Source organism: Myotis nattereri, assembly GCF_964212035.1.
Source record: "Myotis nattereri genome assembly, chromosome: 15".
NCBI lineage: Eukaryota > Metazoa > Chordata > Mammalia > Chiroptera > Vespertilionidae > Myotis > Myotis nattereri.
In genome coordinates, this window is record NC_138090.1 from 19,061,530 (window position 1) to 19,086,711 (window position 25,182).

Here is a 25,182-nt window from a genome sequence, read left to right on the forward strand (position 1 = left end):
AGTCACATGTGGCTTGTGAGCAGCGGTTTGCCGACCACGGCCTTAGACCAATGCCTGGCAGACATTAATATAAATTTGTTGAATAAAGCAGTATAATTCTAAACCTTCTTTAGGCCAGCAACCTGAGAAAAATGTTGACATTCCAAAGGTAAAAGAGTGATGAGGCAGGAATAGAGACAAATGGTTTATTTGGTAACAAGAAGTAAAAGAGGAATTCTTAATTCCTTTTCTCTCTGTGGTTACTGAACTGCAATAGTCAAGTGGATAGCAACATACAAGAATTCCCTTGCAGTCCTTGATCTTCTGCAATAGTGCAAAGATGCCTGAGTTCTGTGACTTGCAATTACTATTTTCTAGACAGAAGTGCCAACTGCTGTGCCTTCCAATGTATCAACAGTTACATTTTCCTTCTTGTCTTCAGGTTTCATGGCAGGAAACAGAAGTACTTCCTACGGGAGATAAAATGCATTTTGAAACTAAGAAACACTCTTTTTTTTCACAGCTCTCCACCCATTCCTTTTGCCTCTGGTGATTGTTACAACCAAAACCTAGAGATCTCTATATCCCAGCTGAATAGACAGATGTGTTCTTTAATTCAACTCAGTTCCTTTCAATTATAGAGGAAAGAAAAGAATACAAACATGCACTGCACTGCCCAGGGCACAATGTCAAAAGGATCAATAAACGTGGGAGTTCTCTGAAAATTTGATTTCCTCATCTATAAAAATGGACTAACAATAGTTTCTACACCTCAAAGGGCTGACTCAAGTTAAATGAGATGATTCATAGCATGTTTCTTGGATCCTCAAGAAATGCAAACAATTAGTATTCCTTCTGCCTCAAATCCTGTAAGGTTACATTCTCTGATCTTCTGCTCATGGTGTTGCATAGAACTCCTTTGCCTTCTCCTCCCTCTAGCCTAAAGCACACTCTTATTCTCCAGGCCCACCAAGCCCCAGGTCTGACCCAGTGGAGCACTTCAGGGTGGTGTGCGCATGGAGGGCTACTGTACCTTGATGTTATTGGAGTCTGTGAGAAACATGGTGACTCGGTCAATGCCCATGCCCCAGCCAGCTGTGGGGGGCAGCCCGTATTCCAGGGCAGTGCAGAAGTTTTCATCTATGAACATGGCCTCATCATCGCCAGCGGCCTTGGCCTAGAAGAGAAGAGAACAACACAGGGACACTGTTCTGGGCTGCATCATCTCTCGGTGTCTGAGTCAGCATGTTAAGACCCTCAGAGGATGACCATTCCAGGGATGCTCTGAACACCCAGCACTTACTGGGAATGGGGTTTCCTCGTAACTCTAGGATGGAGCCTGGAGGTCAGGAATGATGAAATCTACCTCAGATCACATGCATATTTCTCTGAAATAAAAACAGCTCCACTGCCTGGGGCTCTGCAAACCCAGTGAGACTGATTTTCAGAGACTCTGATGATTCCCAAGAGTCCTCCCCTCATTTCCTAAAACCACCTGTCAGTGGCAATGTTTGTGCAGGCAGCCTGTGAGGGCTTTGTCTGCATTAATCTTTATCTACCTCTCACCCCGAGTCACTTCAATAAATGTACCATCTGAGAAAAATTACATTCTTGTTAGGCAAATGTATTTGTAAGACAAGTGTCACACTCCTTACAGAGATAATCTTGCCTAAAGCTCCTCTTATGTAGAAATTCTAGGACTCAACTAGTCAAGTTCTCAGTCTTGAAATGTGAGTTCCTCTAGTGAAGCCAGTGGCTTTATCCTTCATTTCTGCTGAAGTCACCAAGAGATGCAAACAATGACACAGACCAGGGTCAAGCTGATTTCCTTATGAAATATATGCCTCTGTTCCCTCTCCTTCTTTACCTTGGCCTGTTCTTCGAAAAGCTGCCGCTGCTTCATGGGGTCATTCAGCTCGGTGTAGGCATTGCATATTTCCTTCTTCATGACAAAAAGCTCAAAGCGCTCAGTCAGACCCTCTTTAGAGCGGTGCCTGGAGACAAGAGACCAAAGGGGAGGTTCACTAATAATCTACCATCTGGTACGAACGTGAGTTCCTGAACTCCAGCTGACTCAAAAGTTACTGAAGCCTGCACACATTCTCAGCACCAAATCATTTGGTACAATAGTGAGGACAGTTACACAGGGAGACAAGGAAGCTCTATCTTCACAACAAACCTGTGTGGTTGACTGCCACACTGAACCACACTTCCTATAGTCCCTGTCGCATGGACTCTGGGCTGCCCATATGACTTGCTTGGTCAATGGGACAACAGCAGAGGCCTGATATGTGTTTGCACACTGGGAGTGCTTCCTCTTAGAACCCAGCTGCCAAATAAGAGTCCAGGCTACACTGTCAGAGAGGTACACGTGGAGAGAAGCAGGGTGCCCTGGCAGAGTTCCCAGTTGAAAAAAGCCACGTGAGTTACCCTAGCCAACACTACGTAGAACAGAGAGATTACCCAATGAACTCATGAAATGTTGAGAATTAATAAGCTATTTTATGCTACTAAGTTCTGGGGATGTTATGAAGCAATAGGTAACTGACACAATCCTGTATCTTACCATTTTGCCAAAGGGCTCATTATCTGAGGGTGGTCACAGATGAATGTAGGATTGATGCATGTCACTTCCAGGAACTCCCCAACAAGCTTAGTGAGAAAGAAAAGCAAGCTTGAGATCCTTTCTGAATGGCCTTTTGATTGCCCCAGGCTAGGTGGAAGAGGATCAGTCTCCACCCACACCAATTCTACAAGGGCTAAGGATTAACTGAGCTACCAGCCATAACTATTTTGCAGAATTTAATACAGCAAAACTTGTTAATTCTCTTTTGTCTAGTTCACCTTCATAAGGAACGGGGGTCTGGTGACCACCGGATGAGGGGACGTACTAACGTGCATGGCCTTTCACCTTATCTAGGAGCCTGGCTGTAGTCCGAGGTGGAGGGCATTCAACACCTTTTCTCACACAGATATCATCAAGAATTTTGCGAGTTTCTGTAATATAAATGTATGAGTTAGGACAGAAGACATCATACTTCCCCAGTAAGAAGGTGTAGAAAGTGGGAAATGCTAGCCCCAACATTATCTAATTCAGAACTAAACAGAAAGGAGGGGCATACAGTGGAGGCCTGCATCACTTTACCTTCCGTTTCGAAGAGGTTCGTTTCTGGCAGCTTCACGCCCAGGGCCTTCTCAAGCTCTTCCACCATGCTGATTTTCCGAAATGGTGGGGTGAAGTCAATCTCGTAGGCTTGGCCCTCTGGGCCATCTGGATGGTAGGTGACCTTATAACTGCCTGTGATGTGCTTTACCATCCCTGGGAAAGAAATACCATTTAAATACCATGGGAAGTCCTCCTGAAAGCAGCACACCAGCCCCTCAGACTGATGTGAAAGAGAAAGCAAGCGGGAGGGGTCACCTGAAATCATCTTCTCTGTGATTTCCATGAGATCTCGATAGTCTGCGTAGGCCATGTAGAACTCACAGGTGGTGAACTCAGGATTGTGAGTCATGTCAATTCCTTCGTTCCGGAACTGGCGGCCAATTTCATAAACCCGGTCAATGCCACCAACCACCAGCATCTAACAATGAAATATATGATGTCATGGTGGCTAATCTTATCTGAATGACTGGGAAGTTTCAGCCTGTAACAGCTGTACCTTGGTGTCTACAGCTCAAGCATGGTCTCAGGTCCCTACCAATGCCAAGCACCCTGCTCTCTAGGTCTTTGTAGTGGACAGTCATCACTAATTATTTTGGCTGCCCAGGACCTCGGAATACTGTTCCTTTGTCTGGGTGTCCCCCACATCTTATGAGTGTGAGCCTCCCCAAGAAAGAAGCCTCTCTTGGGGTTAGGATGCAGACACATGACCACAGCTCCCCATCAATCAGACATAACTGTGAGGCTTCAACTAGGAAGCTATTGAGAGAAGATGAGGTATTGCACGGCATTCCTTCTGGCCAACGCGCCAGAGAGATCTAGCTTTCAGAAGTAGTAACTGCAGAGGGTCCTAGGGGCAGTGACCTGTGCCTAGTGCCAGGGTTATGAGCCATGGTAACTGTGCCTAGTAGAAAAGATACTAGGTTTCCCAGGGAATGACTTCACAACGGATTTAGAAACCTCATCATGTGGTTTCCAAACCTGATTTTTTGATCCTCCTGAAAACTGTGAGCATTCTCATATATTTTAATACATTTTTCTTTTGCTTAAACTAGTTGTAAGAGATTTTGTTGTCTGCAACTAAGAATCTTGAATGACAGTTTTCAATATTTATTTTGGTGATTTGAAGGTAGTTATTTCAAAGTTCTAGAGAGAGATTAAGTTCTCTTTTTTACAAAACACTAAAATCAGATCTAATTCAAGGAGAACTATAAACTATAATGGAAACCAACGCAGGGTAGGAGGACTTGTACACCTAGGAAAGATCCCTTTGCCCTCTAACCTGTAATGCTCTACCGATCTTGTAGAGAAATTCTGTAAGTTTAACCGTCACAAGCCTGACAAATTAGAATATTCTCCTGGCTGTTCTACCCTCACTATTCCTCTTATTTCTGACTGCATCTGTCCAGTCAATGGCTCTCCAGCATTCTGCTTCTCTAAGGCCACAGGCATCTTCTTCTTGATTACCTTATGGTAGAGTTCTGGAGCAATTCTCATGTATAAATTCATGTCCAGCTCATTGTGGTAGGTGATAAAAGGCTTTGCCACAGCTCCTCCTGGGATGATGTTCATCATGGGAGTTTCAATCTAAAGAACAGGGAGAAACATTTAGTTCTCAGGGGTGTCAAACCAGAGGCATTGGGGGAAAGTTCATGTTCTATCCCTAAGTAAAAGTTAAGTTCAATAGTAATGTGCAAGTACTTGACAAAAAAGTAGACGCGGCTTAATTTTCCAAATACCAAGCACCATTAACATAGTACAACAGTTCCTTGGATAACATTTCATTAATGTTAGTTATAACATTTAAATGCCACAGGAACTTAACTCTTAATATCAATCAGCCTTATCAATGGTAAAATTGATTTCATTATGTTATTTTGTTTAAGGTTGCAGAATCTATCAATGATGTTAAGAAATTAAAACAATTTTTTAATGCTACAGAAAAGCAAAAGGAGTTGATAACACACTGAATGTGGTATCATTACTGTTTGGATGGTATCATACTACACTTTGTCCTTTATCTAGGAAACCAAGTCCTTCCGAATCAGGGTACTAAGAAAACAAAGTAGTACCAAGATGCTGGCAAGAAAGGGAACTTTTCATTGAGCATGAAGGATACTGACACAAGACATGCCTTGGAAAGGGAAGAGAAGGAACAGTAAGAGGCAAGCATGGCAAGGCAGCCTATTTGTTAAGAACTCTCCATTACCTCTAGGAATCCCAGCTCATCCAAGAAACTTCTTATATATGTGATGATCTTAGAACGGATGATAAATTTCTGTCTCACAAAGTCATTCAGGATCAAGTCCAGGTATCTTTGACGATATCGTGTTTCCTAAACCAAAAGCAACAGAGATCACTAACACGGCTGATTCAATGGTATGGTAGACCACAGTTGGGAAGTCACGAGAGCTTACCTTGTCTTTGAGGCCAAAGTGAAGATGAGGTAACATATGCAAGCAAGGAGACAGCAGTGTGATCTCATAGGGAATAATGCTCAGTTCACCCTTCTTGGTTTTCCCAGGATTACCCTGAACTCCAATTATGTCTCCCCGACGCAGTTTGTTATTGATACGAACAAATTCTTCTTCTGATTTATAATTCCTGAGTAAAAGGAAAATGTGATTCAGTATACAATATTCCAAATTAAAATTGACAACAAACAAAACAAAAATCCTGACCACTGGCTTACTCTGGAAACCTCACTAAACTGTTAATGCCTAGTTAATGTGAGCCCAAGAAAAATCTCAGATTCAAGATCAACTATTAATAAAATAAAAAGTATTATCTTTTGCCCTAGCTGGTTTGGCTCAGTGGATAGAGTGTCAGCCTGCAGACTGAAGGGTCCCAGGTTCAATTCCGATCAAGGGCACATGCCAGGGTTGCAGGCTTGATCCCCAGTAGGGAGTGTGCAGGAAGCAGCTGAATCGATGTTTCTCTCTCTTCGATGTCTCTAACTCTCTATCCCTTTCCTTCTCCCTTCCTCTCTGAAATCTATAAAAATATGTATTTAAAAAAAAAGTATTATCTTTTAACTGCTACACAACCCAAGAGCATTCATTACTCTCCAGGTGACCACATGGCCTTTTTATTCTCTTTTCAGGTTTTTAAAAAAATATATATTTTATTGATTTTTTTACAGAGAGGAAGGGAGAAGGAAAGGGATAGAGTTAGAAACATCGATGAGAAACATCGATTCAGCTGCTTCCTGCACACTCCTTACTGGGGATGTGCCCGCAACCAAGGTACATGCCCTTGATCGGAATCGAACCTGGGACCCTTCAGTCTGCAGGCCGATGCTCTGTCCACTGAGCCAAACTGGTCAGGGCTCTTCAGCTTTTTGTACCTAACCATATCCTACTTCTTCTAACCAAGGGGAAAAGAAGACCACAAGGAACTTTGTCCCCAACTATGTTGTTCTTGTCCACCCTAGAAATCATGAAATAGGATACTTCTGTATACCTAGAATTGGCCATGACTTGCAACTTGACACCCTCTCCTCGAAGGTCATAGAAGATGAGCTTTCCTCCAGATGCTCTTTTGGCATGGATCCTTCCTAGAAAAAGAATAGCAAGAATATTGACTGATAGAACCAGAAGCCATTTCATGATATCAATGCCAAAAAAGCTCCCTCTGCATTTTTGTGTATCTGGGCACAACACAATTCAGAACAATTTGAATTTAGCCATAGGCCTAAACCCTGCCTTTGTCTTCAGGACAATGTTGGATGCCCATTCCAACCAGTTAAAGATGTGCAGGAAGATCTGACTTTAAAGATGTTCACTGAATTCACGAAAGATGGCAATGTTGGTGGCAGCATAGACTTTTTTGGATCATCCTGAATTCTCACAAACAATAAGGCAAATCACCAAGAGTCCCAATGCCTCTATATGGGGAGCAATGGGGTGTCCAATGGGTCTGAAAACTGACAATCTCCCAAATAGTCATAGGTATTCACTGGAAAATGTGGCAGGCTGAATGGAAGACAGCAGCTGAAACTGGAAGGGGGTCTGCCCACTGCGAGTGAGTACAATGGGCTGCATTGAAGTCTAGGGCAGTGGTTCCCAACCTTGTTTTGGCCATGTCCCACCTAAGCATCTCTAAAATCCTGATGTCCCCCCGTGACATATAATTCTCATTATTCAAAAAGTGAACTCCTATTCATGTGGAGGAAGCCTAAAAGGCCATTAACTTGGTGTAAACAAGTTTCCAAAGAACATGGCATCCATGAAAGAGAAAAATAAAAGAATGAAAGGTCAGCTGAAGTACTGAGGAAGAAATCACTAAGAAATTGTTAAAAAAATAATATGAAGTGGTATGAAAAAATAGCAAATAAAGTTTCAAAACATAGAGAACTGAAATGCATATATATGTTACAATATATATTTATACTAGAGGCCTCGTGCACGAAATTCATGGACGTGTAGGGTCCCTAGGCCTGGCCAGCGAGCAGGGCCGATTGGGACCTTCCTTCATTTCGCACCACCCCCTGGTGGTGAGCACATGTCATAGTGAGCGATTGGTCTCCTGGTTGAACGCCCACGGGGACAATTTGCATACTAGGCTTTTATATATATAGATACTGTATATGAGGCCGCTAGAACCATAAGAAATGTAAAATATATATTGTTAATAACTCACTCTTGAATTGCTCCCTTTAAAAATCAAACTGCCCCCCTGTGGGGCGTGTGCCCCACGTTGGGAACCACTGGTCTAGAAGATGAAGCCCTCTAGCGTAGGCCCCAGGAACTGTCTAAATTTAACAGCCAGAGATCTCTTCTAGGACAAGTCCTTGCAAAATTGAATAAGACCAGGGAAACAGACAAAGGAAAGAGAAGTTACAGCAAAAACGAAGGGGAAAGAGAGCCTGGAAATCTCAGAAAGCAAGCTACTATATTTCTGAACACTTGACTAAAATAACAAAAGAGGGAGCTCAGTGAAGTTGGAGTCTTCTTACCTGCCACCTTTAAGGTAATGTCACTCAGGTGGTCCCCAGGCTGCAGGTGACTGTATTCTTGGATGAAGTGAGTGAGCGAGATGTCTACATGGAACTTGTGTGGGTATGGGTTTTCTCCACTGACCTTTAGTTGGTGGACTGCTTGGCTTCGGATCTTGTAGTATTGCTATTTAAATACAAAAACAAAAATGAAAGTGAAAATTCAAGTGAGAAGTTGAACCTGGTCAGATTAGTGGCCCATCTGACAGAGTACTGTATTCTGCCTTGGAGTGGCCCTAATACACTGAGGTTTCTATAACTGCCTCCAATACACCCCAATACCCTTGAAATCACAGGAGTGGATATAGAGTGAGATTTGCACTTAAAAGCAAGATTCGACAAATAAAAAAATTTGAGTTCTGCCTAAAATAATAAGCATAATTGGTACAGGTGGCTTTGGTTACTACATTTGTGGACACATAAGCATTAACTTCATTCCCATTTACTCACATTAGACTTTTCCCTAAGGCAGGCCCCTGGGGCCAGGAGGATGTTAAAAAAGGAATATTCTAGCCCTAGCCAGTTTGGCTCAGTGGATAGAGTGTCAGCCTGCAAACTGAAAGGTTCCGGGTTTGATTCCGGTCAAGGGCACATGCCCGGGTTGTGGGCTCAATCCCCAATAGGGGGAGTGCAGGAGGCAGCCGATCAATGATTCTCATCATTGATGTTTCTATCTCTCTCTCCCTCTCCCTTCCTCTCTATAATAAATTTAATGTATATGTATATGTATATGTATATGTATATGTATATATATGAATATTCTACAGCAGGGGTTAGTAAACGTTTTCTGAAACAACTACTCAACCCTACTGTTGTAGTCTGAAAGCAACCTCAGACATTTGAAAAAAAAAAAGTCATGGCTGTGATCTAATTTTACTTACAATACCAGGGAGGAGGGAGGAGATGGGGATAAGGGGGAATGGATCTGGCCTGCAGACCACTGTTTACCATCTCTTGTTTAAAGTATACACTTTCCATGGACCTTAGACTGGAGACACTTTCTCTAGAGCTGCATTACTGCCCAGCTAGTTCCGAGGAAGATTAATCAGTCACTTTGAAGTACTAGATGCTCCTAAATGCCTGTTGACAGCTGCTTAGAAAAATGCTCAGGGCCTGTGCTTTTGAGCAGATGGAGTGGTAGGCTCTCTCTCATCCTTCTGCCGTGACTTAGGGCCCAGTGGCTGTTCCAGTTCCTATTTTATCTTCTTAGTCATCGGTTCCCAGGGATTTGCCAGAAGCCCCATCAAAAGCTTCCCCAAGCCCAGCCAGGGTGGTGGCCCAGAGGACTCACGTTTGGGTCCAGGCTCTCCTCCTCGGGACCCACATCATTGTCAGTGGTGTGGTTGGTGGCAGCAGCATTGGCCTGGCTTAGTTGTTTCTCACTGAGCTCCTTCTGCTTGGCTTCCTTCTCCGCTACTTTCTTCTCAGCTTTCAGGCGTCTCTTTAGTTCACTGTTGGGAAGATGAAAATGTTCAATATGATAGTTGTCTGAAGAGTCCTCTACTATGTTCTGCCCCATAGCCACTTGTCAAAAACATGAACAGCATGGCAGAAATGTCCTTGCTTAGTTCTCCACCCCCCAGTTCTAGTCTCTTGGTCACTAAACTCTGTACATAGAGAGACAAAGGGAAAAGTAAATTTAGAATAAAGTTGGGAAAGTTCTTTCTCAGTATATGCTTTCCAGTCTAAGGTCCATGGGAAAGAAAAATCCTATATATTAGTTTATGTTTAAAATAGGAAAAAAGGTTTTCCAGAAAAATCAGCAATATAGTCTTTTCTCAAGCTAATTAGGTCAGGGAGCCTTCTGAAGCCAGGGACTGAATCTTAGTTGTCTGGTATCTATCCTTTGTAGAGTATGAAGTTCCTTGAGTACCAGACGTGATACGAGAAGGCAATATCTCTAGCTCTGCCTGCCACCCTTCCCTACCCCCTCCAAGGAGTGGGTTAGTCTGGGGCAGGGAAGGGTGGCTCTTCAGAGTTCGAGGAGACATTCCACAGATAATCGCTCCCTTTGCATTAATTAACGCAATGACAAGGGCCTTCAGCATTAGTCTCACTCTGCTCACTGGAGCCTGGCTCAGACAACAAACTGGATAGAACAGTATACAAAGTGGCATAGCATAGGGGGTAACTTATCATCTTTGGAGCCAGACTCCCCGGGACTCAATTCTGACACATCTACCTATCAATTATGTGACCTTGGACAAGTGACTTTACTTCTCTCCATCTTGTGAAATGGATAATAGATACCCTCCTCCCCAAATGTTATTGTGAGGATTGAGATAATGTATGCAACGAGATGACCCTGTCCCTAAAGCATATGGTAAGCATGCAAATGTGAGCTATTACAGGTATCCCTCACTATCTTAACCCTTTATTCACTGCACCCAGGACAGAAACCTTACATGAACCTTTGGTCAACTCCCTTACTTCTCACTCTTGGTACTTGTCATATGAGACTCAAAAAGTAAAGCAATTCACATAACTTGGTATCCCTTATGATCTGAAACTTGCTATGTGAACCCAGAAACCAAATAGATTTGGGTAGAAAGGGATACCCACATCATTTAAATAGAATTGATCATTCTTGCCATGGCCAGTGTAGCTCAGTTGGTTAGGCGTCATCCTGTGCACCAGGAGATCTCTAGTTTGATTCCTGGTCAGAGCACATGCCCGATTTGGGGGCTGGATCCCCAGTGGGGGTATGCAGGAGGCAGCTGATTGATGCTCTGCTCTCATCTCTCACCTCTCTCTCTCCCTCTACTGTGCTGTAATTCAGCCAGGGTGCATCTCATCCTATCTAGTTCTCCCTAGCATTAACATAATAAACCCATTCAACAGGGTGTTGCTCTCTCACTCTTTTGTAAAATATACTTTTATTGATTTCAGAGAAGGGAGAGATAGAAAAACATCAATGATGAGAAAAAATCAGTGATCTGCTGCCTCCTGTATGCCCCATACTGGGAATCAAGCCTGCAACCCCAGCATATACCCTTGATCAGAAAGGAACCCGGGACCCTTCAGTCCGCAGTCTGACACTCTATTCACTGAGCCAAATAGTTAGGGCTAGGTGTTGCTCTTTAAACCAAATCAATCCTAAGGATAATCCAAAAAGGTCATGTGGCTAGAAATTAGACTGGAAACCAAGTTAATCTCAAGAGCAAACACACTCTAGACAGACAGGAAAGGGAAAACAACCTGAACTAGAAATTTTTTATTCATACAAGGTTTCTTTTCAGCAGTTCTAGAATAAAATCTGCAAGTCTTTTCCAGAATTTTAAGGACAGAGCATATGAATTTATTAAAGAGAACATGAGAAAAGTTTTGGTAGCAAGGCTTTTTGTTTCCTTAGCAACAAGTCCAAAGACTTAGCCAGAGGCTTAACAGAAAAGGACCCAAGTAAGGGGAGGACTTTTGCTCCCAGAACAATAAAGAAGGTAATGAGCACCAACCTTCTTTTATTAGAAAGTGGCAGGTCCTTGTGAAGCGCTGTGAAAGGAGCAAGTGGACCCAGTCGCGGCTGCCTCTGCCCCCACTGTGCCCAGGAGGTTTGGCGCAGGGACCCCCTAACAAGCCTTATAGCAGCTTGCGTCAACATGGCAGAACACCCTGGAACTAATGATTACCACCACCTAACAGGAAACACAGAGATGTGGTGTCAGATGGGACAGACAGTATACATAAACCCAACTAGCACTCCTACTCTATGGGGTGGGGGAGGATGCAAAACCTTTCAGTGACCCATTTTACTTAAAACCCTCTTAAGTAAAGCAGCCCCTAACACTCACTCTTCTGCAACTGGAAATGACAATGTTCTCAGTCCAGGCTATGGTAAAAAGATGCACATCTGGGGTCAAAAGTCAACAGCAATAACTTACAGGTAGAAATGATGACAATATTCTAGAAAATCAGAGACAGGACCTAAAGCAGTGCTTCTGAAGCTCCTATTTCTTGGCACAGAAAAGCTTAAAAAATGTCACTGTCAACTACAACTCTAGATGAAGGTAAAAGCAAGCCACACAAAAGCACCTGAGTCAAAGATAAGACTTGTTTGGAGCTCTCGGAATAAGGGAGAAAGGAGAATTTCAGGAAGGGTCTTAAAACTATATTATGTTTATACATCAACACTGGAAGGCAACAGAAATACAGGGATCATGTTCTTTATTGCATTCAAATAAATTTGGCCTTTCATCTGGAAATAAGTCACCTGCCAGGCAGGCCATGTGTTTTTTTGGTGTGGGTTTTTTTTGTGTGTTTTTTTTTGCGGGCATCTTGCTTTTATTTCTGAACAATCTCAATGCTTCTCATTACATCTCTTAATGTTCGTGGGAAGGGAGAGAACATGGACATCCTGTCTCCCACTGCAGAGCTGATTAGTGCTGAGGATATCCCCTGCGAAGGACATGAAGCAGCAAGGCAAGGAGATCCCTTATGCCTGGGATGGGCATGGGCAACAGCCCTCTGGCCTGTGCCTCTCCTCATGGGGAGGTCTCCATGGAATGCCCATGACTCCAGACACAGGCCATCTATTTTTAAACTTGGAGAAAATAACTGGTATCAAATGGTGCTCACTACAGATTCAGACCAAGGAAATTCCAAGAACAATAGTAGAAAATATTAATAATATTATTTTAACTCATGGTCACTAGAGGTATGCCATCAACGACAGATTCTTTTAGACAACATGAGGTATGGTGCAGTCACTAAAGAGAGTTTGATTTTAGATGTCTGCTCCAGAGCTTTGGATCAGTGGTAGACCATACTTTAGTTATGCACACTTCAGCAATGTATGTAATCACCCAGAGTCTCAGTCCATTAAAATGAAAAATGGACACTTGCAAGGTTATTATTGAGATCACATAAAAAGTTTGTACATTCCCAGCACAGTGCCTGACACAGAAAAGCTGCTTTAAAAAGTGGTAGCTATGCTTAATTTAAGAAAATTCAATAGGAAGTGGCCAGTTTCCTATATTTATCTTAAAATTGTACTTTTAACTGCAGACCTTGCTTATCAGTCATCTGTGATTTACGCCCTAATATTCAATACTAATGTAACAGATCAAAGTCCAGTCAATCTTCCCAAAGGCGGAAGTCCAAGACCAGCTTCCAAACGTAGAGATCCATCAGACACTCAGAACAAAATATTAGGGTCTATCAAACCATGACTTTCGGTATTTTAATTTTTCAATAATACTTAGAGAATAAACCCAGAGACACAAAGGAAACATTTTTACTAATTGAGAGCAATTCCAGCAGGGCTCAGCAAGAGAACTGAGCCCTAATGTACTAAAAACAGCCATCCTATATAATAAAACCCTAATATGCAAATTAACCGAACAGCAGAACGACCGGTCGCTGACACTCGCACTGACCACCAGGGGGGCAGATGCTCAATGCAGGAGCTGCCCCCGTGATGGTCAGTGGGCTCCCATAGGGGGAGCGCCGCTCAGCCAGAAGCTGGGCTCACGGCTGCTGAGTGCAGCAGTGGTGGCGGGAGCCTCTCCTGCCTCCGCTGCAGGTGGGTGGTAAGGAGCAAGGGGTCCTCCTGGACTGTGTGAGTTCCGGCCTGGACTGGGAGAGGGATGTCTGCCTACCGGCTTAGACCCGATCCCTGGTATAGCTCAGTGGTTGTGTTGACCCAGGAACCAAGAGGTTACCAGATAGATTCCTGGTCAGCATTTGATCCCCAGTAGGGGGTGTGCAGGAAGCAGCAGATCGATGATTCTCTCTCATGGGTATTTCTATCTCTCTCTCTCTCTCTCTCTTCCTCTCTCAAATCAATAAAAACATTTTTTTAAAAGGCAGGGGGAGGATAGTCTTTACTTATTTATATTTACCTTCACACTTCAAGGAGTGCAATGAACAAAATTATATCCAGCAATGCTAAATGCAGCTTAGTATTCCTGGCTGGCTAAGACAGTTCCTACTACTAGACGTTGGTCATTCCCAGTACTCACAGATTCTTTGAATAATCCATATGGACAGGTGCATGACACATTTTATAACTGATAACTTTATTTTTTAAAATTTTTATTTATTGATTTGAGAGAGAGGAAGGGGGAGAGGGAGATTTTGTTGTTCCACCCATCCATGTATTCATTCATTGGTTGATTCTTGTATGTGCCCTGACCTGGGATGGAATCAGAAACCCTGGCATAAAGGGAGACACTCTCCCCAACTGAGTACCCTGCCAGGGCCAGAACTGATCGCTTTAATACACCAGGTTCAGAATGGCCTTAGAGAGGCCAAGGGAAATTAAGGTCTTTCTGAACAGCCAGGGTATTTAACATTTCTCCAACCTCCTTATTAGGGCGTGGGTTCAGTATTAAAACAACACATTTTCTCGGGGGGGGGGGGGGCAGGAAATGGGAGGAGTAAGTTTCGCTTGTCAAGTTTCGCTTTTCAATCACCTCCCAGTTCTTGGAATTCTCTTTATTCCAGGATCCGACAGGTGGGGAACCCACCAGGCCTAGACCCCGGGACACCCTGGGCAATGTAGTTTCTGGGCGTAGCGACTCTGTCCCCACGCGTCCTCACCCATGAGAACCAGCAGGAAGGCCCCAGGCTTGGCCCCCTCTGCCGGAGCCTAGAGGAATTTCCTAGCCCGGACTCTCTGGATGCAAAGGCCTTAGTGACCCGCAAAACTACTTACTTCTTGCTCAGTTTTGACTCGCCGCCGTCCACATTCACCCCAGACTCCTGCACCGCAGCCATCTCTCCCGAGGCCCGAAGTGAAAGTAACGAGGCTGTACAGTGAAGTCCCAATCCAGGTCGGAAGCCCCGCCTCTTCCGGAGAGAAGGGGCGGGCACTCCTTGCACGCTGCCGCCGCGCAGGCGCAGTGAGGGGTTTCGCAGCCGCGGCGTCGGGAGCGGTACCTCAGGTCCGTCCGAGGTGCTCAGTGCCTAGTTCTTCTCGTCCTCTGCGTCAGCTATGGCGGAGGCGATGGATGTGGGCAAAGACAACGGGCCCACTCATTCCTCGACTCTGTTCGTGAGGGAAGATGGCAGCTCCATATCCTTCTACGTGCGCCCCAGCCCGGCGAAACGCCGGCTCTCGACGCTCATCCTGCACGGCGGCGGCACCCTGTGCCGGGTGCAGGAGCCGGGGGCCGTGCTGCTGGCCCAGCCCGGGGAGGCGGCGGCCGAGGCCTCGGGCGACTTCATCTCCACGCAGTACATTCTAGACTGCGTGGAGCGCAACGAGAGGCTCGACTTGGAGGCCTATCGGCTGGGCCTGGCCCCGGCGGCCGACCCGGCAGCGGAGACGAAGAGCGGGGCTCCGGCCGAGCGCGCCGCCGTGGAGCCCGAGGGGCCGCCGCTCACGGGGCGGGTCGCCTTCACCGACGCGGACGACGTGGCCATCCTCACCTACGTGAAGGAACATGCCCGCTCGACCAGCTCCGTCACGGGCAACGCCTTGTGGAAAGCGATGGAGAAAAGCGCGCTCACTCCGCACTCGTGGCAGTCCCTGAAGGACCGCTACTTAAAGCACCTGCGGGGCCAGGAGCACAAGTACCTTTTGGGGGACGCCCCCGTGAGCCCGTCCTCCCAGAAACTCAAGCGGAAAGCGGAGGAAGACCCGGAGGCTGCCGACAGCGGGGGTGAGGCCTGGTGCTGCGGCCGTGCGGGTCCCTCCGCCTGTCCTGGTGCTGGTGGGGGCGGGCCCCCCATCCCCGTCCCGTCTGGCGTCCTTTTTGGCGGCTTTGGTGTCATCGTCCGGCCCCTCCCCCCTTTGACATCCGGGTAAAATTACACCATTTTCTAATCTCTTCGATTTCCTTTTTTCAATAATTAGTATATTGCCACGGTTTAATATTCAAAGGGTGTAAAAAAAAACACACCTATATCTAGAAAATGTTCTCTACTCACCAGTTAAGCTATCCAGTTTTCTTCCCCAGAGTATAAACTTTATCAGAGAGAGTTCAGAGAGTCGTCCTAGTTTATTTTAATCATTTAGTTATTGCATTATAGGTGACATACAATATTAGGTTAGCTTCAGGTGTACAGCATGGTGATTAGGTATTTGTGTGCATCATGAAATGATCACCATGAATGTAGTCACCATACAAGGTTGCCGACTCTATTCTCTATGCCAGCGGTCTTCAACTGTGTGCTGCAGGAATTTTCACCACCGTGCAGTACCTGACTAGACAGAGGCACTGACCTCGTTTCCCTTAGATTGTCAAGTAATAAAATGACAGCAGCCAACACAACAGTAGCCCTCCAGTGTGAATGAATCAAAATGGTACCATTCTTTGGTAAGATGGGCAAAAACATATATATTTCGGTGTGCCGCAGAATTTTAGGAATCAGCTTATGGGTGCCATGAGATGGAAAAAGTGGAAAATCCCTGCCCTGTACTGTACATTACATCCTGGGACTTATAACTGGAAACGTGTACCTCTTAGTCCCCCTTACCTACTTTGCCTGCCCCCCACTCCCACCCCATTCCCCGGCCTTCTGGCAACCACCAGTTTGAGGACATATTTCTCCTGTGTTCGGGTAGATTCAGTATAAACCATTTTAAAGGCAAGCCAGATCAGTTTGTTTTTCTCTTTTGGCTTAATTGAATGTGTATCCACATAAGAAGGTTCTTGGCTATTGGAAGTCGCTTCCTGGTGTCATGGGTGAAGTGAATTTTTTAAAAAAATATATTTTTATTGATTTCAGAGAGGAAGGAAGAGGAAAAGATAGAAACATCAATGATGCGAGGGAATCACTGATTGGCTGCCTCCTGCATGCTCCCCACTGGGGGTCTAGCCGGCAACCCGGCATGTGCCGATGACTGGAATCAAACCTAGGACTCTTTAGTCTGCAGGTCCACGCTCTATCCATTAAGCCAAGAAGTGAGTTTTTAAGGCAGGTGAATTGAATGTTGAGACGCAGGCCTGGTTAGTGCTCAGTGCAAAGGCTTTAAGGCACATCACTTTTTACATAATAATGGCTATTGGAACTTAGATTGACAAACCCATTTGTTTAAAGAAGCTTGCTTTCTCTCTACTTCCCTTCTGTTATGTGACAGTTAAAGTCTGGGGAGGTAAAATCTATTTCTCCTTTTGGTATGCTTTGTAGAATTTTGTTTTTGGTAAAAGTGACATTTCAGATTTATTCATTGAACAGAGATTTGGGTGCCAGACACTGTTATCCTGCTGGGATGTAACAATAAGTTAAAGTCCCTGTGGTCCTGGAGCTTAAGATGCTAGCTGGAAAGTTGTAAGTGCTATAGAGAAAAATCAGGGTAAAGGTTGGGGAGGAGGTTGTTTTCCATAGGGTTATAGGGAAGGTCATGATGATGAGCTGATATTTGAGCAGAGACCAAAGGAAATGAGAGTAAGCCAGGTGGTTACCTGAGGAAGTGTTTCACATAGAGGGAATAAGTGCAAAGGCCCTGAGGTGGAAATATTTTCTTGGAGCAACAAAGAAATCACTGTGGCTGGAATGGAGTAAACGAGAGGGAGCATTCTAGGAGAGGACAGGGCTAGGTGCATGGGCGAAGTAGATCATTTAGGACCTTGCTTTTAAATCAGTGATATTGGGACTACTGGCAAGCCATTTTCGACTTGGGACAAAATTAGGCTAACTCACCCACTCGAAATAGTATTTTGATGATAAGATGTTTAAATGTAAAAATTAAAATCCTAAAGTGACTAAGAGAAAATGTGAATATACTTTTTAATATTAGCATGGTGATAATCCTAAAATCAAGAAGACTAAGGAAACATTTTCTAAATTTGATTACTTAAAATTAAAAGCTTTTTTCCAGCAGATGTAGCTCAGTGATTGATCGACGACCCATTAACCAAGAGGTCCCTGGTTCATTTCCTGGTCAGGGCACATGCCTGGGTTGCCGCCTCAATCCCCATAAGGGACATGCAGGAGATCATTGTTTCTCATCGATGTTTCTATCTATCTCTCTCCCTTCCTCTCTCTCTAAAATCAATAAAAACATATTTTAATGTTTTAAAAAATAAAAACTTCTCATGATAAAGTCGGAGGGCAGACTGGAAAAATATTTCCAATACATTGCAATAGAGTTAGTTTCCTTAATGTCCAAAGAGCTTGCAAAAGCTAGTAACCAAAAAAGAAAAACTAGTAGAAAAATGAGCAAAGGAAATGGAACAAGAAGTTTCCAGAAAAGGAAATAAATGGCCATAAACAATGGAGAAATATTGTTATTAAATAAAAATAAACTAGACCCTGAACAGAGGACCAAATAAGCCATGCCTGAACTTTCTGACCCATGGAAACTATGAAATAATAAGTGTGTGTATGTGTGTTTAAAGTAAACTAGAGCAAGGAAATGTCATATTTTATCTATCAAACTGGCAAAAATTAACAAAATGAGTAATATCCAAAGTTAGGGAGGTATATGCAAACAAATACACTCCTACACTGTTAATAGAAGAAAATTGATACAATTTCTTTGAAGGGCATTGTTAAAATTGCTTGTTCCCTTAACCTAGGCAATATTGCTTCTAGGAATTTATCCTACAGATATACAGAACACAAAAGGGTCAAATAGTGAAAAGTAAGTCTCCTTGCTATATACATATACCCCTTCCCCTGGTTCCTCTCCCAGAGGCAACCATTACTATTGTCCTTGTTATGTGTACTTTTTGCTAATGATAATACTAGTATATCCTAGAAACCAGTTCTGCCGTGTGTTTTTTTTTAACTTAATAATGATAGACCTTGAAGTCTTTGTGTCTGTGTTGCTTCAGCTCATTATTTGCTTATTGATTGCATTGTATTCCATTTTGGGAATGAACTATAATTTGTTCATTTTATTATAGAAAATTTCAAACGTTTATAAAAGTAGAATAGTATAATGAACTACACTGCATGTACCCATTACCCAACTTCACGTGATTATAGTTCATGGTCAATTTTTTTTTTTAATATATTTTATTGATTTTTCACAGAGAGGAAGGGAGAGAGACAGAGAGTTAGAAACATCGATGAGAGAGAAACATCGATCAGCTGTCCCTGCACATCTCCCACTGGGGATATGCCCGCAACCCAGGTACATGCCCTTGACTGGAATCGAACCTGGGACCTTTCAGTCCGCAGGCCGACGCTCTATCCACTGAGCCAAACCGGTCTCGGCCATGGTCAATTTTTTTACATTTATTTCTTTCAATCCAGACTTTTGAGATTATTTATTTATTTATTATGTCCTCACCTGAGGACATGCTTAGAGGAAGGGAGAAAGAGAGAAACATTAACCAGTTGCTGATTGCCTTCTGTACACTCTCTGACTAGGGATCAAACCAGCAACCCAGGTATGTGCCCTGACTGGGAATAGAACTGGCAACCCTTCAGTGCATGGGACGATGCTCAACCAACTGAGCCACTCCAGCCAGGCAGACTTTTGGTATTATTTTGAAGTAAATGTCAAGCATCATGCATTTTATTTATTTCAGCATTATCTCCAAAAGATAAGGCTTTTTAAAAATTACTATTTAAAAATTTATATAAAAGAAAATTGACTTATTTTTGTATACAGTTTATGCATTTTTTTTTCAGTTTATGCATTTTTAAAATATATATTTTTTATTAATTTCAGAGAGGAGGGGACAGGGAGAGAGAGATAGAAACATCAATGGTGAGAGAGAACCATTGATTGGCTGCCTCCTGCACATTCCACACTGGGGATCGAGCCTGCAACCTCGGCATGTGCCCTGACTGGGAATCAAACCATGACCTCCTGGTTCATGGATTGACACTCAACCACTGAGCCACCCTGTCTGGGCAGTTTATGCATTTTCAAAATTTATTTTTTATTGTGGTAAAATGCACATCACATAAAACTTACCATTTAGCTGGTTTTAATTGTTCAGTGGCATTAAGTACATTCATATCAGAACTTTTTGATATTCCAAAACTGAAACTCTGTATCCATTAAATACTCCCTATTTCTCATTCCCCCATCCCCTGACAAGCACTGTTTTACTTTTTGTCTCTGAATTTAGTCTCTCTAGGTACTTTATATAAGTGGAGTCATACAATATTTGTCCTGGTTATTTCACTTAGAATAATGTATTGTGTCAGAATTTCATTTATTTTTATTTTTATTTTTTTTTAAAATATAATTTATTGATTTTTTAACAGAGAGGAAGGGAAAGAGATAGAGAGTTAGAAACATCGATGAGAGAGAAACATCGATCAGCTGCCTCCTGCACATCCCCCACTGGGGATATGCCCGCAACCCAGGTACATGCCCTTGACCGGAATCGAACCTGGGACCTTTCAGTCCGCAGGCCGACGCTCTATCCACTGAGCCAAACCGGTTTCGGCAGAATTTCATTTATTTTTAAGGCTAGATAATATTCCACTGTATATCTACTACTTTTTGTTTATCCATCAATGGACATTTGGGTTTTTTCTGTCTCTTGGCTATTGTGAATAATGCTGCTATGGATATGGGTATAGTAAAATCTGTTTGAGACCCTGCTTTCATTTTTGGGGAGCAAAAACCCAGAAGTGGAATTGCTCATGCATATGCTAATTTTATGTGTAATAGTTTGAGGAACTGTCGGACCATTTCCCAGTTATGTGTTTTAACATGTATAGATTTGTGTAACCACCACCAAAAATCAGGATATAGAATAGTTCCATCACAAAAATAGTTCCATCTATCCTTTGTGTAGATAGTATGTGATAGCTTGTGGTATAGCCCCCAGATCTGCCTTCAGCAGCTGGGAGAGCTGCCTTGTCTAAAGTCCTATCATCTTAGAGCGGCTGGTATCCAGTGACTGATCTATATACAGTTTTAAAGTCTTGGCTCCCTTGCCCCAACTGGTTCAATTCTGAAGGACCTTCTAGCTTCAGATGAGGCCTTGTTGGCACTCTTTCACAACTCAATTTTTCTCTGTCCCGCTTTCTCCACTTGAATGGGTGTTTTCCCAGGCATGCTCTCTGATAAACACCTTATATAGTAACCTCCACCTCAGGATCTGCTTCCCAGAGAACCCAGTTTATTTCAGTTTGGTTAATTTGAAAAATCCATTAATACAAGACAAAAAAATGCATTAAGCTTGAAGAGTATTTTTATTTTACATATAAGGACCTAGGAAAATTACCACCATTTGGATAGTACAATTTTTCAGAAGCAAGAGCAGAAATTATTGAATATGCATGTCTTACGTTTTTCTTCTCCTTCTGATAAAAAAACAGATGTCTTCTAATGGAAAAAAAAGTACAGGCTCGCTTTTGGTCCAGAGCTCACAGAGCATGCACTAAATTTTTGTTTTCTGTAAAAGAGGCTCATTCTAATCTAGTGCTGTTCTTCTCTGTAATAGAACCACAGAATAAGAGAACTCCCGACTTGCCTGAAGAAGAAGAGGAAGAGGAGGAAGAAGAGGAAGAAGAATTTGTAAAGGAAGAGATCAAGGAGAATGAAGAAGCAGTCAAAAAGATGCTTATAGAAGCCACCCGGGGGTTTGAGGAGGTTGTGGTATGTTAACTAGATTTAACTCATTTTTTTCTGTATCTGCATTCTTCTCCTTTGAAATTGGTCCTCCCATCTACCCTTTTTATATACCCAGTGTCCAGAAAGGTAAAAGAGAAGTTCAAGGTGGAAGAGGGAAATGGAAAGTGCGACTGTTCTAGGTTCTAGGCATGTAGTTTTTGCTTTTTGACAGGAAAGCATGAGGGGGATAAGTAGAAAAGTTGGGGCAAATTCCTTTTAAACAGTATAAAACATCCCATTTTTAGTACTTTGATCTCAGTACAAGTTTTTCAAAGTTAGCATTTTATAAAAATTTTTTTATGCTTCTCAGGAACATAAATATAATTTTAAAAAGAGTTTAATTTCTTAACCAAGCAAGTTGTTTTTTGTGTATTAAGAGCTTTTTAGGAAAATTTTAGTTCTTCCATATTCAGTCTCACTTCTAATACTCTGTTGAAATCCCATATTTAATCATCATTATAGAGTAAGGCAGGAGCCATAAAATAATGAGCAGAAATTGAAAAAACTCCAAATTATATGTGCATATCTTCTCTAAGAAAAATGATATTTTATTTATTTTTAATACATGTTTTTATTGATTTCAGAAAGGAATGGAGAGGAAGAGAGAGATAGAGACATCTCTGATGAGAGAGAGTCACTAATTGGCTGCCTCCACGCCCCACACTGGGGATTGAGCCCGCAATTTAGGTAATGTGCCATGATTGGGAATTGAACCATGACCTGGTTCATAGGTCGAAGCTCAACCATTTAGCCACATCGGCTGGGGGAAAAAGGGTCTTTTAAATGAACTTTTCTTATTAACACACAAAAAAGTGGTTAGGCCTCAGTCTAAATCAGGAAAATAATTTAAAGTTTCTCTAACTGGTGAGTGAAGGAATGCACAAGAATTGGCAGAATTCAGGGATTGTTTGCCTTGTGTAATCTGAGTTTTGTTTTATTATTTGATATTACATAGGCTAATTTTCCATAAACTTCCAAACGCTCTCAACAGCTCCCAAACATGGCCTACATAGGTCTCTTCTCACATGACATATTTTATAATGTGGCTAAATGTAGTATAGTTTAGAGGCCCTAATACAGCAATGTTTTTTTTTTGTGTGTGTGTGTGTGTGTGTGTGTGTGTGTGTTTTGTTTTTATATTGATTTCAGAGAAGAAGGGAGGGGGAGAGACAGCTAGAAACACGAATGATGAGAGAGAATCAGTTGGCTGCCTCCTGCACCATCCCCACTGGGGGGTTGAGCCCACAACCTGGGTATGTGTCCTTGACCAGAATCGAACCTAGGACCCTTTAGTCTGCAGTCTGACACTCTATCCACCGAGCCAAACCAGCTGGACCTACAGCAATGTTTTTTTACTACTTATGTGCAGCCATTGATATGTAGTGGGGATGGATTAATGATAAGCAAAACAGTACAGTTTTTCTCCTTATAGAGCTTATAATTTGGGAATGAAGTCACTTTTAACAAATAATGTAATACTGCCCTATCTGGTTTGGCTCAATGGATAGAACATCGGCCTGCAGACTGAAGGGTCCCAGGTTTGATTCCGGTCAAGGGCACATGCCTGTTTGCGGGCTGGATCCCCAGTGGGGGTGTGCAAAAAGCAGCTGATCAATGATTCTCTCTCATCATTGATGTTTTTCTCTCTCCCTTCCTCTCTGAAATCAATAAAAAAATATATAAAACAAACAAAAAGAACAGTATTCTTAAAAACAAAACAAAAAATACCTCAAATAATCTGCAAAAATATACACATTTGTATGCATATACGTATATTTTTTTCATGTTCAGTGTAGCTTCTAATGTTCTTTTGGGATACCATAGATAATTATACATATACATACATACAGATGCACGTTTGTACACACACACACCCCACCTGCACACACATTTTTCTTAGCCTGCTATCACATATGTACATACATACGTATATATACATACACAGACACACATTCAAGACAAATAAATGTAAGAAGGAACATGGCATATTAAAGAAACTGGAGGAAGTCCAGTGTGATTAGAGTGAAAAGCGCAAGGAGAAGGTAATTGGGAGAGACCAGATATTGCAAGACTAAGTGTAACTGGGTAATTAGACTCGTTTTATTTATCACTTTCTCTAGGTGGAGGAAAGCCCTGATTTTGAAATACACATAACAATGTGTGATGATGATCCACCCACACCTGAAGAAGACTCAGAAACACAGCCTGATGAGGAAGAAGAAGGAAAAGTTTCTCCACCAGAAGTGGGAGCTGCAATTAAGATCATCCGGCAGTTAATGGAAAAGTTTAACTTGGATCTGTCAACAGTTACACAGGCCTTCCTAAAAAATAGTGGTGAGGTAGAGGCTACCACCTCCTTTTTAGAGTCTGGTCAGAGGGCTGATGGGTATCCCATTTGGTCCCGACAGGATGACTTAGATTTGCAAAAGGGTGATGAGGATGCCCGAGATACATTGGTTAAAAAATTTGGTGCTCAGAATGTAGCTCGGAGAATTGAATTCCGAAAGAAATAATTGACAGGATAACGAGAAAAGAAAAGAGGTGTGGCAGATGAGGTGGTATTTTGTGACCATTGAACTTCAGAGATTTTTGTTGGAACTGACACATCTTCTGACCAAATGCTGTCATTGCTCTGTGAGTCCAAGATTTTATAGCCACGCAGAGTTGTGTAGGATAAAAATAAAAGATATTGGATATATTTAGAGCTGTCCCTGGCAGTATCAGTGTTTCTTGAAGGAAAATATAAACCAGACAGAGGTTGGTCTACATAGTAATCTTTTTTTGGGAATGGAACCTGTATCTTATTGTACAGGAGCTAATAACCCAGTCAAAGGAAGAAAATTGGAAGACAGGTCTTTTCAGGCAGTGTGAATAAAGAGCCTCCTGTCCTTTGGCAGAAGCTCCTCTAGATTGTGATAGATTCTAAGTCAAGAATTTAGAAATATGGAAAGATTTCATTGCAAGGCCTTGAACATGGATTACCCCAAACCTTTGCATCCCCCAGTGAGCTCTGATTTCTAAGATCATCCGACAGTTAATGGAAAATTTAACTTGGATCTGTCAACTACTTTGAAAACCCCATGTTTCCTTTGCTAACTTAATATTTGGGGACCCTGCTCCTTGGCTGTTCTTTGAGTCCTTGTCAAGCATCTAACATTCTTTACCTATCACCCAGTTTTGTTTAGAGAGTCTCAAGAATACTCTTACTTGGTTACTAGTAATAATGTGTTTCTATTTGTTGAGGATAATTTTGTGATAAGCTTGTTAGAGTTAAAAATTAGTGAATTCCTCTTCGTTGTGTTGCTTTTGTTATTGAAAATAAATGGAACTTTGTATTTGAGTGTCCAATAGTGTTTGATTGTATTCACAAAAATTTTTAGGTATAAAAACCATAAAGGAACTGACCTTTTTGCTTATTATTTAGATAATCACTAAAGTACTTCCATTTTAGAACTATTAGGTCATGAGCAAAATGGATGGAGCAAAGAGATCTGTGTTAAGACTGTGAAAGATGGCAAAATAGTGTGAACTGCTGAGAGCCAAAGGGGAGAGAAGCCAATCTGAAACAATCAG

General features: G+C 42.5%; 2 protein-coding genes across 3 annotated transcripts; one reads left to right on the forward strand and one right to left on the reverse strand.

Annotated features, from left to right (window-relative positions):
* Positions 1–171: 171 nt before the first annotated feature.
* On the reverse strand, positions 172–15,444 carry KARS1 (lysyl-tRNA synthetase 1). Of its 2 annotated transcripts, XM_081108092.1 has the most exons (15): positions 14,791–15,444; positions 11,591–11,770; positions 9,430–9,589; positions 8,100–8,265; positions 6,605–6,698; positions 5,560–5,746; positions 5,352–5,477; positions 4,610–4,729; positions 3,401–3,563; positions 3,125–3,298; positions 2,891–2,976; positions 2,546–2,631; positions 1,847–1,973; positions 1,013–1,156; positions 172–449 (listed from the first exon to the last, which is right to left on the reverse strand). In XM_081108092.1, exons 2-15 carry the CDS (start codon positions 11,734–11,736, stop codon positions 354–356), a joined length of 1,875 nt encoding a protein of 624 aa, XP_080964218.1. In that variant the 5' UTR covers positions 11,737–11,770; positions 14,791–15,444; the 3' UTR covers positions 172–353. The 2 variants fall into 2 exon arrangements, with proteins under 2 accessions (XP_080964218.1, XP_080964219.1); XM_081108093.1 differs by lacking the exon at positions 11,591–11,770 and having other exon boundaries at positions 14,791–14,905.
* Positions 15,005–24,944, forward strand: TERF2IP (TERF2 interacting protein). The gene is made up of 3 exons (XM_081108100.1): positions 15,005–15,739; positions 21,440–21,594; positions 23,730–24,944. Exons 1-3 carry the CDS (start codon positions 15,070–15,072, stop codon positions 24,120–24,122), a joined length of 1,218 nt encoding a protein of 405 aa, XP_080964226.1. The 5' UTR covers positions 15,005–15,069; the 3' UTR covers positions 24,123–24,944.
* Positions 24,945–25,182: the final 238 nt, after the last annotated feature.

Bases quoted from the DNA above. Each gene is read 5' to 3' on its own strand.
- TERF2IP (XM_081108100.1), top strand. From the start codon at position 15,070: ATGGCGGAGGCGATGGATGTGGGCAAAGACAACGGGCCCACTCATTCC. The intron at 15,740-21,439 runs GTGAGGCCTGGT...TCTCTGTAATAG, and splicing joins GGAGGCTGCCGACAGCGGGG to AACCACAGAATAAGAGAACT. The intron at 21,595-23,729 runs GTATGTTAACTA...CACTTTCTCTAG, and splicing joins GGGGGTTTGAGGAGGTTGTG to GTGGAGGAAAGCCCTGATTT.
- KARS1 (XM_081108092.1), bottom strand. From the start codon at position 11,736: ATGTTGACGCAAGCTGCTATAAGGCTTGTTAGGGGGTCCCTGCGCCAA. The intron at 4,730-5,351 runs GTAATGGAGAGT...CCTGTTCTTTAG, and splicing joins ATGAGCTGGGATTCCTAGAG to ATTGAAACTCCCATGATGAA. The intron at 2,977-3,124 runs GTAAAGTGATGC...TTTATATTACAG, and splicing joins GAACCTCTTCGAAACGGAAG to AAACTCGCAAAATTCTTGAT.